We start from the raw sequence: 14,452 nt of genomic DNA on the forward strand, positions 1-14,452 counted from the left end.
ATATTTCAAAAGCAGATCATGGCTTGGCAGACATGATCCAGCCACAATGCAAAGGTACATGGAAGCCTATAGAGAAGCTGCTGCCAGGCCCCTCCTGGTCTCAGTGTTCCTCCTACCAGAGCTGCTGGCTCTCTCCTAACACCAAGTTGGAGTGCACCCTCAGCTTCCTGTGAACTACAAGAAAAGCTCTTGGTGTGGGGGGGGGGGGCGCTGCAGGGTTGCAGCACAGGTTCTTTGGGCATGTTTTGGCCTCTTCTCTGCCTACCTCCAGATCTGACCTCTGTCCTGCCCTGAACCTACAAGTTTGTCCAATCAACTCATCTCTGCCTGAAATTCCAGGTACTTCCCAAGACACGAACCACAGTCAACTATTCAGTGGGAACCTGCATACGCCTGGCAAGAGACCTAGGTAGACTACTGAATCTAATAGCCCTTCAAATTTGAAACACATACTATGTGTGACCGCTGCCACATTTGGTGAAGAGAAAACCTTCATTTGCCCACCACAAATACCTTCTAACTAACTCATGGCTTCTCTCACTTCCAAAGAGAGTCACCAGGCCACACCCACCACACCCCCAGGTTAGGTAAGGAAAGGCATGTGTCTGTTTTCTACCCCTCGCCTGAAGGATCTGCAGGTTCCTCCAGTCCCCTTCCCAAGTCCCACAGGGGCGGGGCAGGGGCAGGCTGTTCCATTCTGAGGTCTCGCACAGAGCTGAGACTCTCCACCCTTTTCCTCAGCTTCCTTCTTATCTGCCAAGTAGCAAGGGCAGTCTTCCCATGATCTGCAGCTCTCTATGGTCCCACTAAGGACATGGGCTGTAACCATCACTGTCTCATCTCTCCCTCAGCCCCACTAACAGGGAGCTCCCCAGGGCAGCCTGCTCATAGCTGAGCTCGCAAGGCCTGGCACACAGATCTCACTAAACAAGAAGCCATGTGTGGCAGGATAAAGCATCCCCTGACAAGATGGCTCTGGTATTATTTTAGAGATACTGTGCTCACGGGCAAGGCCAGCGCCACAGCACAGTGATGGATGAGCTGCAGCGTTCGATTAACTTTACAAAAAATGGGCACAGCAAAACCCACCATTTATTTTATTGGGTTTACATTGAAGTTAACCCAACCTATAGATCACCGTAAATGGTGCAGAACTCTATTTCTGAGGAGAGTTGCACTCAAAGAGAAGCTTCTGCAAAGGAAGATGCTGAGACCACTTCTGCACTGCCGTCCTCCTACATCTGCCTCAGAGCCGGGATGCAGGGAGTCGGCTTACGCGAGTGTGTTATGTGCATCTGCCGCCACAGCCAGCAAAGAGGGGAAACCTATTACATGCTTGGCTGGCATCATCAAGATTAAGAACAAATAGGCCTCAAAATTTAAGCTGTAACAAAAGCTCCTATAATCAGATGTTCAGGTCTATCCACATCCAAGACAGACAGATCCACAGGGTTTGAGTCACAAGTCAGTCAGAGAGACGGTCAACAGACAGGCCTGAGAAAAGGGCCTGGAGTAGACAAGACTATGCAAACCGCGTGGGCAGCAACGTGAGCTGCTAGGCCGAGGCTGCTCTGGCCTCTCCAGTGCCTAGCCAGGCGCCCGGAGCTGCAGCCTTGGTTTCTCCTTTGTGCCTCCACCTCTCTACTGGGCCAGTACTGTGCTTTCTTCTCAGCATAAGAGCAGCCTGAGGAGCTCCCACTGCCGGGCGCACTTAAGACTTCCCAAGACTCCTGTGCCTACGTCAGAACAGGACAGGACGAGCAGGAGGTGGCCTCCAAGTAAGGTCACCCGAGGGACAGGCTGCAGCAGGGCCAGACAGACCAATGGGAGCGGGGCTGGATTTGGTTCCTCAAGTGAATAACCGTTTGGCAAGTATGGTTCCAACACCCTTTCAGGAACCCCCTGGGAGAGAGAAAGCAAGCACCACTCACCCATGATGGCAGCAAGGGCCTTACCTTGAGTTGTCGGCCCTCCTCCCGCAGCCTTTGCACCTCCCCCTGCAACCGCCTGCACTCCTCCATCACCTTCTTCACTTCGGTGTCATCAAGGGACGACGGCAGGGACTTAGCAGCCGCCGGTGCTTCTGTCTTGGATGCACTTGTAGGTATAATTTTGTTTATTTCTACATCATGCTGTTCAGAAATAAATGAAAGCCCAAGGGTCACCAACTATGTAAGAAAGGATTTTATGCAAATTAGTTCTCAGCACACAGTACAAGAGGCAGCATTCCATCCACACGGCAAAATGTCACATTTATTTTTTAAATGCATCACTTTATCTAATATCTTGATAATCTAAAGCTACCGGGCCCTAGAAATTATGAATAAGGGCAAATAATGAAGTTGGGCTGAGGCTAATACTTCAAGGAGGAGAAAAGGGGCTGTGCATATTGCACTATCAAATTCCTGCCATGCAAAAATTAGCATACTGCAATTGTGCAAGCTCAGGAATTATCAGCTGCAAATTACCTCTGCAGGAGAACTGAGCCTCCCAGGCCTCTGGGGGTGGGGGTGGAGGTGGGATGGGGGGGATCCAGAGAGTGCTACACATAGACCACCTGGGATGAGGACCAACAAGCTCTGAGTCAGCTATGCCTCTGTCTGGGGAGGTCACATGCTCCTGTGTACCCTTGCATAAAACAGGTCATGGTACCCTCTTGGAGGATGAGCTGGCCAGTGGAAGCAGGGCTAGGAGTACTCAGAATGGTAGCCTGTGGGTCTATGCAGAAATCTGAAAATCTGGTATCTAGCTCCAACTCCCTTCACTTTCCACAGAAGGGGGAGCCCAGGCCTGAGCCCCACTCATCATGGGGCTGGGGTCAGCATCCTCATCTCCCTGCTTCTGAGTTAACTTTCCCGGAACAGGATGCTGTTCTTTCTCCACTCGAAGGATCAGGGTGGCACAGCTGACGGCAGAGCAGAAGACAAGCAGTGCTGACCACCATCGCCAGCAGTCTTGGGCTCATCACAGCAGAGCGCTTCCCCTTCCCAGCTCCTCCATCACTGCCAGGGGCCTGCAAACCATGCAAGGCTTTTACTTTTTAATACAATTTTAACTTCTCTGGCCGGTTAGAAGGGCAGTGCACGTCAGTATTTGAGATGCCACCTTCTCTGTCTTCTACTGTTCCAGTGAGGGTCCAGATGAAGTCAGCACAGGGAGAGATGGGGCAGACAGGGAAGTATGGGACACGGGGTCTCACAACTGGGCACTGGGCATACAACAGCCTCCATGAAAATGTGGGGGTACTGCTAGTGTCGAGGAAGTGGGTGCTCAATGCTGGATATCCCACAGAGCACAGGATGCAAACGTCAACAGCACTGAAGCCAAGAGAATCTCATCTCAGGGCCAACCTGGCACTGAAGGAGTCAGTGAGGAACAGAAGTTGAGGGAGCGCACTGACAAGGACACTCGGAGACTTCACCACCTGTCTAAGCACCATGAAAAAGGACAAATTATTCCATGTTGGTCTTCCCATTTTGCCAAGCAAAGGTTCCCTGGAACTCATGACCTCAGGAGCCAACAGGTTGCTCTTCGGTGGCTCTTCTCCACAAGTCTTTCCCAAGACTGACCGTATAACGCCAGTCTACCGTTCTCCACAGTCTCCCAAGGCTGACCGTATAACGCCAGTCTATCTGCTGACTTCAGCTTATTTTTCCTTCATACATTAGAGGAAGGAAAATAATTTGCCAGCTCGGATCTCTGTTTCACAGATGATGGCATGCACAGAGGCACCAGCTTGCAACATTCGATTACTGGGAACTAGAGACGTACTTACTGGTTTAGCGTTTTCTGCTGGCAATTCAAACACACATCTAAGTTTTGAATCCATAAGGTCTTCCGGTTTTGCCTCCTTCCACTAAAACAATTTAAATTTAATAATCAGGGTATTATCAAGCTGCTGGAAGAATAATTCTCCTCCTATAACTGACAATTTCAGAAAAATACTCTTAATGAGAAAGCCCTGATGTATATCAAATAAAGAACTTAAGTCTGCTGAGATTTCAATATTTTTAACATGACAAGATTAAATGCACTAGCTCTCCTGAATATTTATCACACTTTGCAAACCCTGCAGGCTCGATGCTCCTTAGAGCCTGCCCAAGCTTGCCCATTGCTACTTCACGGACAGCACAGGCCTGGGAAGTGCCCATCCTCCCCAAAGGCAACCAAGCTCTCCTTAAGGAACTGGAATCTACATGGCAGGGCATACACTCCCTAGAGAACTGTAGGATGAGGGTTTAGCCCACCCTGCCAACCACCAGTGGGGTATATCCACCACAGAGCCATTTCACCATGTGGCTGCATCAGAATGGCCCTGCCCAAGCTACCCCCACCCACCAGTGAAGCATATGCCCCTCATTAATATCTCCTTTCAGATGTGGAGGAAGGGTTAAGAAGGACAGGTCAGCAAAGCAGCAAGGTGACAACCGAGAAGAGAGGCACCCCCTTCACCCTCCCAACTACACGGCACCCAGGCAATCACTGTGTCTGGCACCAGAACACGGCCACCCTAACTATGGCAGAAGCAGCCAACAGGACAACTGACGCTCACAGGACACCTGAGAGCACCAAGCACACAAAGGTTGCTCTGTGCATATGTCTGCCCATGTGTGAGTCAGAGAGGATCATGCAAGGGCCAGCTCTGGGTTCTTAATGCTGGTGACAAAAGGATGCTCAAGTAGTCTCCAAGAACTGCCTACAAACCACAGGGCAGACAGACTTCCACAGCACCTGTGCCAACTCATCCGGCTGCACCAAGAGCAAGATACAGCAAGCGGTGGCATCACCAAAGTACAGCCATTCTTGTCCCCAAATTTGAATCTGAATTTAATGATGATGATCTTAGATTTAAGACTCTCCCTCCAAGCTGAATGACCTGGACCCTAAGGTCCTCTGCTGAAATATTCAATGGGCACTCTGGGTGCTCAGAGAGCACTGGAGGGGAGTCCCCTCTTTAAACTACCGAACCCCAGTTCACTGTCAACTGTGCACAGCACTACATCGGTAAAGAGCGTCCATGCTCTACAGGGCTCCTTCCCCCTACAGGCAGCTAGCACAGAAAAGTTTATGACAGCCCAGTAGTGTAATGCTCACACAGTATATCGAAGCAAAGGTGATCGGGTGCGGCTGTCTGCTGCACACTGTCAGCTCAAAAGCAGCACAGCTCTCCTAGCAGCTGGGCCTGCTGTGGGAGAACTGGCAGTCACCTCCATCCATTCAGCCTCCACTCAGGAGGGCAAGCCCACAGCATCCTACAAAATGTGCTGCCCAAACACTTCAAACAGTTATAAAAACAACCCACTGACAAGTAGAAGGCCCCTTTGTCAACCTGCAGTGCCTGGCCCCTAGTTACTCAGGTGACAAGTCGGACATGGGCACATTCTCTTCAAAACCCTGTATTTTTATTCCCAATTCACAGGTGGCTAAAACCTCAAGAAGAATCAAGAAAACCTGTCAAGACAGACCAAAGCATTAGTAGAGGCAGGGTTCCACTATGAATCAAGACAGCCAAGCCCCCGCCCTTCCAGCTACACTGCAGCGGAAGCCAGACCAAAAGCACAACCTGTAGACGTCCACCTTCCATGCCTGTCATGTGCTCCCTTCATCACACAGACTAACACAACACAAGTCAGGAAATGAAAGGGCAGAGAAATGTCTCCAGGGTCAGTCTATGACAAGGCGTCACTCCAGTTCAATACTTGACTTAACCTTCCCTTTCTGCCCCCAAGGTAGGCACCAATGAAGGCAGCTAGTTCTGCTTTCCCAAGCCCAAAGTGCAGGCTACGTGGTTGACACGGGCAAGAGACAAGCTTGACACAGAACATCCCTGCCACCCTCGCCGTCTCTGGGCTGGCCAGATCCTGAGAATCACTGCCTGCTGTGCTGCAGATGTCAACAGGCAGCACCACCTTTGGAAGAATTGACAATCTAATCTCTCTTCTTCCGAAAAAGTGAATACTATAAAATACTGTGCACTTATAAAAACAAACGCATCCTAGTTTTACCAAAATTAGAGACATTGTTAAACATGTACTCGTGTGGGGGAAGAAGGGATGAAATGAAGGCAATTAGAGAATATGGTGAGGAGCAGGCTGTGGTGTGAAGCAGGCTGTGGTGTGAAGCAGGCTGTGGTATGGAGTAGGCTGTGGTGTGGAGCAAGTTGTGGTGTGGAGCAGGCTGTGGTGTGAACCAGGCTGTGGTGTGAAGTAGGCTGTGGGTGTGGAGCAGGCTGTGGTGTGAAGCAGGCTGTGGGTGTGAATCAGGGTGTGGTGGGAAGCAGGCTGCGGGTGTGGAGCAGGCTATGCTGTAGAGCAGACTGTGGTGTGAAGCAGGCTATCTATGGTGTGGAGCAGGCTGTGGTATGGAGCAGGCTGTGGTGTGAAGCAAGCTGTGGGTGTGGAGCAGGCTGCGGGTGTGAAGCAGGCTGTGGGTGTGGAGCAGGCTGTGGTGTGAAGCAGGCTGTGGGTGTGGAGCAGGCTGCAGGTGTGAAGCAGGCTGTGGTGTGAAGCAGGCTGTGGTGTGAAGCAGGCTGTGGTGTAGAGCAGGCTGTGGTGTAGAGCAGGCTGTGGTGTGGAGCAGGCTGTGGTGTGAAGCAGGCTGTTGTGTGGAACAGGCTGTGGTGTAGAGCATGCTGTCCTGTAGAGCAGGCTGTGGTGTGAAGCAGGTTGTGGGTGTGGAGCAGGCTGTGGTGTGGAGCAGGCTGCGGGTGTGAATCAGGGTGTGGTGGGAAGCAGGCTGTGGGTGTGGAGCAGGCTGCGGGTGTGAATCAGGGTGTGGTGGGAAGCAGGCTGCGGGTGGGAAGCAGGGTGTGGTGGGAAGCAGGCTGCGGGTGTGAATCAGGGTGTGGTGGGAAGCAGGCTGCGGGTGTGAAGCAGGGTGTGGTGGGAAGCAGGCTGCGGGTGTGGAGCAGGCTATGCTGTAGAGCAGACTGTGGTGTGAAGCAGGCTATGGTGTGGAGCAGGCTGTGGTATGGAGCAGGCTGTGGTGGGAAGCAGGCTGTGGGTGTGGAGCAGGCTGTGGTGTGAAGCAGGCTGTGGGTGTGGAGCAGGCTGCGGGTGTGAAGCAGGCTGTGGGTGTGGAGCAGGCTGTGGTGTGAAGCAGGCTGTGGGTGTGGAGCAGGCTGCAGGTGTGAAGCAGGCTGTGGTGTGGAGCAGGCTGTGGTGTAAATCAGGCTGTGGTGTGAAGCAGGCTGTGGTACGGAGTAGGCTGTGGTGTGGAGCAGGCTGTGGTGGTAGAGCAGGCTGCGGGTGTGGAGCAGGCTGTGGTGTGGAGCAGGCTGTGGTGTGGAGCAGGCTGTGGTGTGAAGCAGGCTGTGGTGTGGAGCAGGCTGTGGTGTGGAGCAGGCTGTGGTGTGAAGCAGGCTGTGGTGTGGAACAGGCTGTGGTGTAGAGCAGGCTGTCCTGTAGAGCAGGCTGTGGTGTGAAGCAGGTTGTGGGTGTGGAGCAGGCTGTGGTGTGGAGCAGGCTGCGGGTGTGAATCAGGGTGTGGTGGGAAGCAGGCTGCAGGTGGGAAGCAGGGTGTGGTGGGAAGCAGGCTGCAGGTGGGAAGCAGGGTGTGGTGGGAAGCAGGCTGCGGGTGTGAATCGGTGTGGTGGGAAGCAGGCTGTGGTGTGGAGCAGGCTGTGCTGTAGAGCAGGCTGTGGTATGAAGCAGGCTGTGGGTGTGGAGCAGGCTGTGGTGGGAAGCAGGCTGCGGGTGTGAATAAGGGTGTGGTGGGAAGCAGGCTGCGGGTGGGAAGCAGGGTGTGGTGGGAAGCAGGCTGTGGGTGTGGAGCAGGCTGTGGTGTGGAGCAGGCTGCGGGTGGGAAGCAGGGTGTGGTGGGAAGCAGGCTGCGGGTGGGAAGCAGGGTGTGGTGGGAAGCAGGCTGCGGGTGGGAAGCAGGGTGTGGTGGGAAGCAGGCTGCGGGTGTGGAGTAGGCTGTGGTATAGAGCAGGCTGTGGTGTGGAGCAGGCTGTGGTGTAGAGCAGGCTGTGGTGTGGAGCAGGCTGTGGTGTGAATCAGGCTGTGTTGTGGAGCAGGCTGTGGTGTGGAGCAGGCTGTGGTGTGGAGCAGGCTGTGGTGTGAATCAGGCTGTGGGTATGGAGCAGGCTGTTGTAGCTCAGAGACAGAGCAGCTGCTTAGTGAGCTTCAAGATCAGAGTTCAATCCTCAGGAAAGAACCCGAAGAACTGTGTGGACCAGAAGACAAGCAAAAAGAGCAAAGCAATGCAGAGGAATGTCAGTGGGAAGGAGGCGTTTAGTATTCAACACAAGTACAACCTTCCGGGTTTGAGGGGCTGGAGACAGGTCAGAAACATCCTAGCAACGGGGAAGCACTTCCCTGCAGTGCAGGAGAGAGGGAGGAAGGGTCCATGGGAGCAGAGAATTGCAGCAAGTTCAGTTCATTGAGTCAGAAAAGAACAGCCATGGAAATGTTAAAGCTACTCGTCAAAGTAGGGGAAGCCATCCAGGGACCAGAGCGTACACCTCCCTAGCAGCACACTCCCCATCAAGAGTGGAAAGGCATGCACCCGCCACGTCTGCCTAGCAGACTGCAGAGGAGAAGAAGCTTTCGTACTTACTACTGCCTCCATATCAGAAGTGTCAGGTGGAGCGAACATAGACTGAACCATAAACTTGTGTTTACTTTTCTCATTGGGATCATAATCGAAAGGCTGTAACATCACTGAGAAAGAAAATATTTCATTAGGAGAGTCAGAACGTGGTCACCCGAGTCATTTGTCACGCTAATACACTGGAGTAGAGCCACTTTCCAGTTCTGCCATCTGGACCCTGAGGAAGGACAGCCTTCCCCCAGTCCTGACAGCAGGTCCCAACTGAACTCGGGCTGTGTTAGGACTTGGGTGCCAGAGCCCTGCTAACCATGCCCAGGCACTCCCACAAAGCCATCCTACCCTGACTGAGCCCTTACTGAAGACATGAAATGGAAGAAACACCAAAGGCCTATTTTTCTCAGGAAAACATTGCCAAATGATCTTCTTGAGAAGGAAAACAGAATAACTCAAAACCATTCGGGATGGTTTTCGCTGTTCTACACCCCATTTCCCACGCAGCTCATCAAAGTAAGGCTTGAAATATGATTTTGCCAATAGAATTCTGGAGATGGCTTATAAGCTGGATTTCCTACATCAGGAAAAAACAATTCCAGTCCCTGCTCCACCCCACAGCCAGAACTGAGAGAAAACTCACCGCAGGAGCCTGCTGGCCAGGTGCTCTGCTGTACTTAGTCTGCTACCCTGCCTGGCGTCCTTGGAGCTATTTCCCAGATGACCCAGACCAAACCTTGTCACAAGAGGGCTGACCTGCTCTTTGCTGTACAGCTTCAATAAGCCTCAAGCCGTGACCTTCCCTGAAACCTAAGTTCACAGAGGCGGGGATGCTGCAGGGTCAGTGTGGGCTTAGCACCTCCTGGTAGCATCGGCAACTGGGCTTTGGCCCTTCAGCGCCATCCACCTCAGTCTGGAAGACGGAAGGGCTGGGGGGGGATATTATTCGGTTGGCTATTTTCAGAGGAGAAAACTAGAAACAGCAGCTAGCTTGCCTCAGTCCACAAAGGCACACACACTCAAACCCAACGAGCGCCAGCCCTGCCCTCCCAGGCTGTCCCGAAAGGCGTCCACCTTCTAAATGAGAAGTCAAAGGCTATGAGTGCTGCACTGACAAGGAAGCCAGGGTGCCAGCCTAGCCACAGTCTCACACTATGGCTCCTCTCCGATCCCCTGCAGATGGTGGCCCACACCTAGTACTTGGAGGCAGAGGCAGAGGCAGGTGGATCTCAATTTGAGACCAGCCTGGTCTACATAGCATGCGCAAAGCCTGGGTTAACCCCAGCACTGAAGACAATGAAAACAAAGGAGGTACTACCTGTCTGCCACAGAAGCCGGCTAAAGACTCTATTAACTTCCTGTCTGGTGACACATCCGCCAACACAGCACCACAACACGCTGAATGAAGCAGACATGAGAATTGAGTCTATTAAGATGTCAAATCTGCAGAAGCTGTCAACAATATGAGCCTTCTAATTTCTGAAGAATAGCTACTTTTATAAAAAATATTACTACAAACATATAATTGATGGATTGTAATTTTTAAAGAAATTAGTCATTTTTAAATTTCTAATATAATAAATACTACTATATCTTACAAAGACCCAGACTCTTGGGGTCTTTAACTGTCAGGAGCACAGAAGTTCAAAGATTGCATGGAGAGAGTACAGCCACCACCTACAGTGCCTTCCTGGTCCTGCTGACACAATCTAAGAGGAAAGAGCTGGCTGAGGCCAAACTGGAGCCTAAAGCCAGCATGGCAGATGGAGGGTGCCAAGTCCCTGTGCTCCTCTGACCAAGCACACACTTCCAGGCCCACTGCAGCTTTGCCTACAAGCCGTCACCAGCCCTCCCCCTGGCCTCCAGCATCCTACCTGCTCAGCCCCACAGTGGCTGAAAGAACCACCTAACGGCAGGACACAGAACAGGGCTAGTGGTAGCCAATCACACTTCTGTACGCACGCACGCACGCACGCACGCACGCACACACACCAAAGAACCTCGACCAGGAAGGGGAACCAGGGCCTCTGGAGGGGTCATCTGGGAAGGAAGCGTTAGGCATAAGGTGGGGACTTGCCCCTCCTCCACTGCAGAGAAGCAGCTGCCTGCCTCCCACTGGCTGTCCTTTGTGCAGGACACTCTACAGACCCTTGGCACACTTCAGGACCCACACCTGCTTCACACAGCCCCTCACGTACACCACTGAGTTCCTGTCCCTCAGCTGCCACCTTCTCATGTCAAACCCAGTTTCAGCTGAAGCTTTATGAGAATATGACGGAATAAATGCTGGTCAGTGCTAGTTCATTGCAAATTGTGGCACAAATTATGTACTTTTTCCATGACAGGCTATAAAAGAGCTTCCCATTAACTTAATTTATTTCATTTAAATACCAGAGACACTGGTGATAAAACCCTAAGTGAATCGTCCCTTCTTTCAGAACGCATCTGCTGACAGAACGTTAAAGAGGCCTGTTACCAGGAGACGACCTGGTCTCAGTCACCCCTCACCCACACAGTGCTCAGGACACAGAGCCTGCTGCATTAGACACAAAAGTGGGACCCTTATGAAGAACCTTCAGGGTCATGAAGCACCAATCGATCAGGCCAGACTTCCTTCAAAAGAGAAGAAAACAGGCAGCTTAAGACACACACTGGCTTGGAGAATGATGACCCGATTAAATGCAGCATAAAAGCTGCTTCCGGGGCACTGGGCAACCACAGACCACTTTCATCTGCACCACAGTGGGAGGGGGCGAATAAAGGTTCTAAAGAGGAACACTGCTCTGCCCCAATTCTCACCTAGAAACGTCTCCATGTTCAACAAGCCACAACCCCAGCTGTGACCCCCACTCACTCACTCACATCCTCCCAACCAGAGGCTCTGCCAACTTTCTCCCTGTTTCTTTCCCATCAGACTAGCCCGTACTTTCCCACCTTCTAGACCCAGGGAGGACACGCCACAAGCCCCTACAGCACTCAGATCACAACTTCCTGTAACAGCAGCTACTGCCCAAGCAGAAGACAGCCAGCTGAGTTCCTCATACCCTCTGGGCCTCCTCCCTCACACCCCGGTCTTTCCAGGCTGGCAGACCTGCTTCTGGACCTGCAGGCATGCAGTCTTATACCTTGAGATGCTCCCCACCAACCCCCAAACCTCCCCTCATCCCTACGAAGCCCCTCTCATACTCAGACCCTAGCACGCCCTTCAAAGAAAGATCAGCCAACTATAGCATGTACCAGAATTGCAAAGGAGCCAATTAAAGAGAATCTGCTGGAGGGGGTCCCACTGAGAACCTGTTCCTGGGGAACTGGGCTGTACTCGTTTCTGAAAGTCAAAGGCATTGCTGGAAGGTGCCATGCCTGTTCCTGCCAAGGGAAGCTCACTCACTGCCGCCACTTTCTACAGACCCCATGTGTACCCTCTTGCCAACTTGCCTCCTCTAGTTCAACTGAATTGACAATTGGGTGTTCATGGAACTTACTCAGATGTTAGGACACCCCACTGGCTGGTGGTGTGGACCCTCTTCCCCTCCTAACTTCAAAGCACCCTACATCACACTCCCTTTAGAAATGATCGAGGGAGCTCAGTGGTGGTGGCACACGCCTTTAATACCAGTAATTGGGAAGCAGAGTAACTAACTGTGAGTTTGAGGCCAACCTGGTCTACAGAGAGTCCCAGGACAGTCAGGGCTATGCAGAGAAACCCTGTCTTGAAAAAAACCAAAACAAGAACAATAATTAATGATAATAATAATTAAAAAAAATGTTCAAGGGAAGAGATTCCCTGCCCTCCCCAAGGGGCTCCCTCTTTCCTGCGTCTCTTCTCGTCACGCTCCCTCCTCCACAGTCCACTCAGCTGAAGACTACGATCCACAGACCAAACTGCACTTATGAATGACGCACCACTGCTCCTTTTGTAAACAACCAAAACCCAACGTGAGCTTCTTATTGGCCAAAGGGGATCAGCAAGGCTGCAAAAGATGGACTACTCACCTGAAACAAAGGGATGACACTGCAGCTGACCCTCACCCTCACCCTGAGTAAGTTCGCTATTTCCTTCAGGGGTCTCAAAACGCTGACCCCAAGACTACTTTCCTGGGCCTCAGGTCTAGCAGATGAGTAATTAATTTCACCTGGTTATGAGAGTGCTGCCGTTCTGACTCTGCGTGCACTGTGGGCCTCTCAGCTCAGGTAGCGAGTACCTGGCAGCCTGCTCCACTTGGCTGTGCAGAGGCCACAGGGCACACACTTCACCCTTCCTTCAGGATCAATAGAAAGAAGGCATGCAACAGGCTGTTCGGGCCAAACGCCAAGGTTCATTCAGTCCTCATTATGAAGGCTTTCTCAACTGACTTCCTGTGCTGTAAATAACAGCAGGGCTCAGCCTGGCCTCTCTTTGGGCTTCCCAGTATAACTGCGCACCCCATCACCTCCATTGCCTCCTCAGTAAGACCTGTGAGCAAAGCCTCTGAAGACTGACCATCTGAAACACAGAGACCAGTGTGTCCTATGCCCAGGGGACGGACTTCCTATACCTGGCAACGTCTATTCCACCTGCTCTGAGTGCTCACGACCAGTCTGCCAAGTACTCTTGCTACTTTCTCTCCCAAGGCTGCTCTCGAGCCTTCTCCCTGCTTTCTGCAGTGAGCTGGAGACCAGAATGGAGTAGTGAGATTAGAAAGAGCAGGATGGGACTCCCAGGGGAGCCAGAGGACCAGCCTGGGGAGCACTGACCACGTCACTCCTGAATCACCTTGTAGAGGCAAAAGGTACCTTCCAGCTAAGGATCCCCTACCCAGTGTTATGGGTCCTGCCCTTTGATCATATTCATTTTGTATGGGGACAGTCTTCCTAAGAAACCTGCATCCTAAGGCAAGCTTCAAAAGGCTTTAAGGACAATTAAGCTGAATTCTTGTTGGTAAAATATTTTAAGCCATAATCTAATCTGGTGAAAAGATTAGGGATTTATCTTAAGCAGCCGGTTCTTATCTCAGGGTAGTGAAGACTTCTAGTTAAAAGTCTGCACTTATCAGAGCCTTCCAAAGCAATGATCGGATCCGAGGAAGGATGCTATGTTAAAGCCCCATGGCAGTCTCTCTATGCACTCTGCAAGATGCATGCAGGCTTCTTTGTCAGCAGGCTGGAAGCACTTTTACCCTGGGGTTCAGCACCTGAATGCTGCAGCCCACAGCTGGCTAGTCCAATGCCAGTAAACAGCAACATCCACCCAAGCCAGCACCATCCTAAACGGATTAATAATCAATTCCAATATTGTCCAATTACATTAATTGACCAACATCTCCATCCCAGGAGATGCTGATATTCTTTCTGTTACTGGAAGAACTTTATGGTTTAAATGTGATTTAAAAAAAAAAAAAAAAGAGTTCTGAGGGGGCTGTCAGAAACCAACACTGCCCCTCTGTGCTCCGAATTTCAGTTTAAAATAGAGATTCAGATACTGGGAGACCCATGTTTGGTTTTCAGCCATCTCCAGCCCCGAGGCACACAGAGTAAAGGGAATGGGGTCTTTAACGACTCTATCCACACCCCCACAGACACTTTTCATGTCTAATGCGCTTGGCACGGGGCAGGCAATGGGGATAACTGCACTGCAAAGGAAAGCGCTCCCCACGTCATGGGATTAGAATTCACAGAGGTTACACAAATACTAAACTTAATGTCATATTACAGGAAGCCTAAGTATTTTTGATGGGCCCATAATTCTATCACTTCACCTGCTGTATGTGCTGCAGACATGGTTTGGAATATTAATGGAAAAGTCCCTCATTATTAAACTGCAGCATTAAAAACAAGATCTGCCACCACTAACAGCCTTCCACAAAGACATCTTCAGAATTTACATACGTTAAAAATATTTCCCTACCATACAGTCTGAAAGAGACTGAGC

The 14,452-nt window shown here is 51.4% G+C and overlaps 1 protein-coding gene across 4 annotated transcripts in view; it reads right to left on the bottom strand.

Moving 5' to 3' along the window:
• Positions 1 to 14,452, bottom strand: part of Vapb (VAMP associated protein B and C) — a 41,252-nt gene that overhangs the window by 1,384 nt on the left and 25,416 nt on the right. For all 4 annotated transcript variants that reach the window (XM_048441244.3, XM_048441243.3, XM_085696936.2 and 1 more), the window contains 3 exons: positions 8,560 to 8,663; positions 3,776 to 3,856; positions 1,956 to 2,132 (listed from right to left, as the gene is read on the bottom strand). In XM_048441244.3, coding sequence (XP_048297201.1) covers positions 1,956 to 2,132; positions 3,776 to 3,856; positions 8,560 to 8,663 — 362 coding nt within the window. The remainder of the gene's footprint in view (positions 1 to 1,955; positions 2,133 to 3,775; positions 3,857 to 8,559; positions 8,664 to 14,452) is intronic.

The sequence above is a fragment of the Myodes glareolus genome, chromosome 10 (assembly GCF_982192425.1).
Source record: "Myodes glareolus chromosome 10, mMyoGla1.1, whole genome shotgun sequence".
Classification (NCBI taxonomy): Eukaryota; Metazoa; Chordata; class Mammalia; order Rodentia; family Cricetidae; genus Myodes; species Myodes glareolus.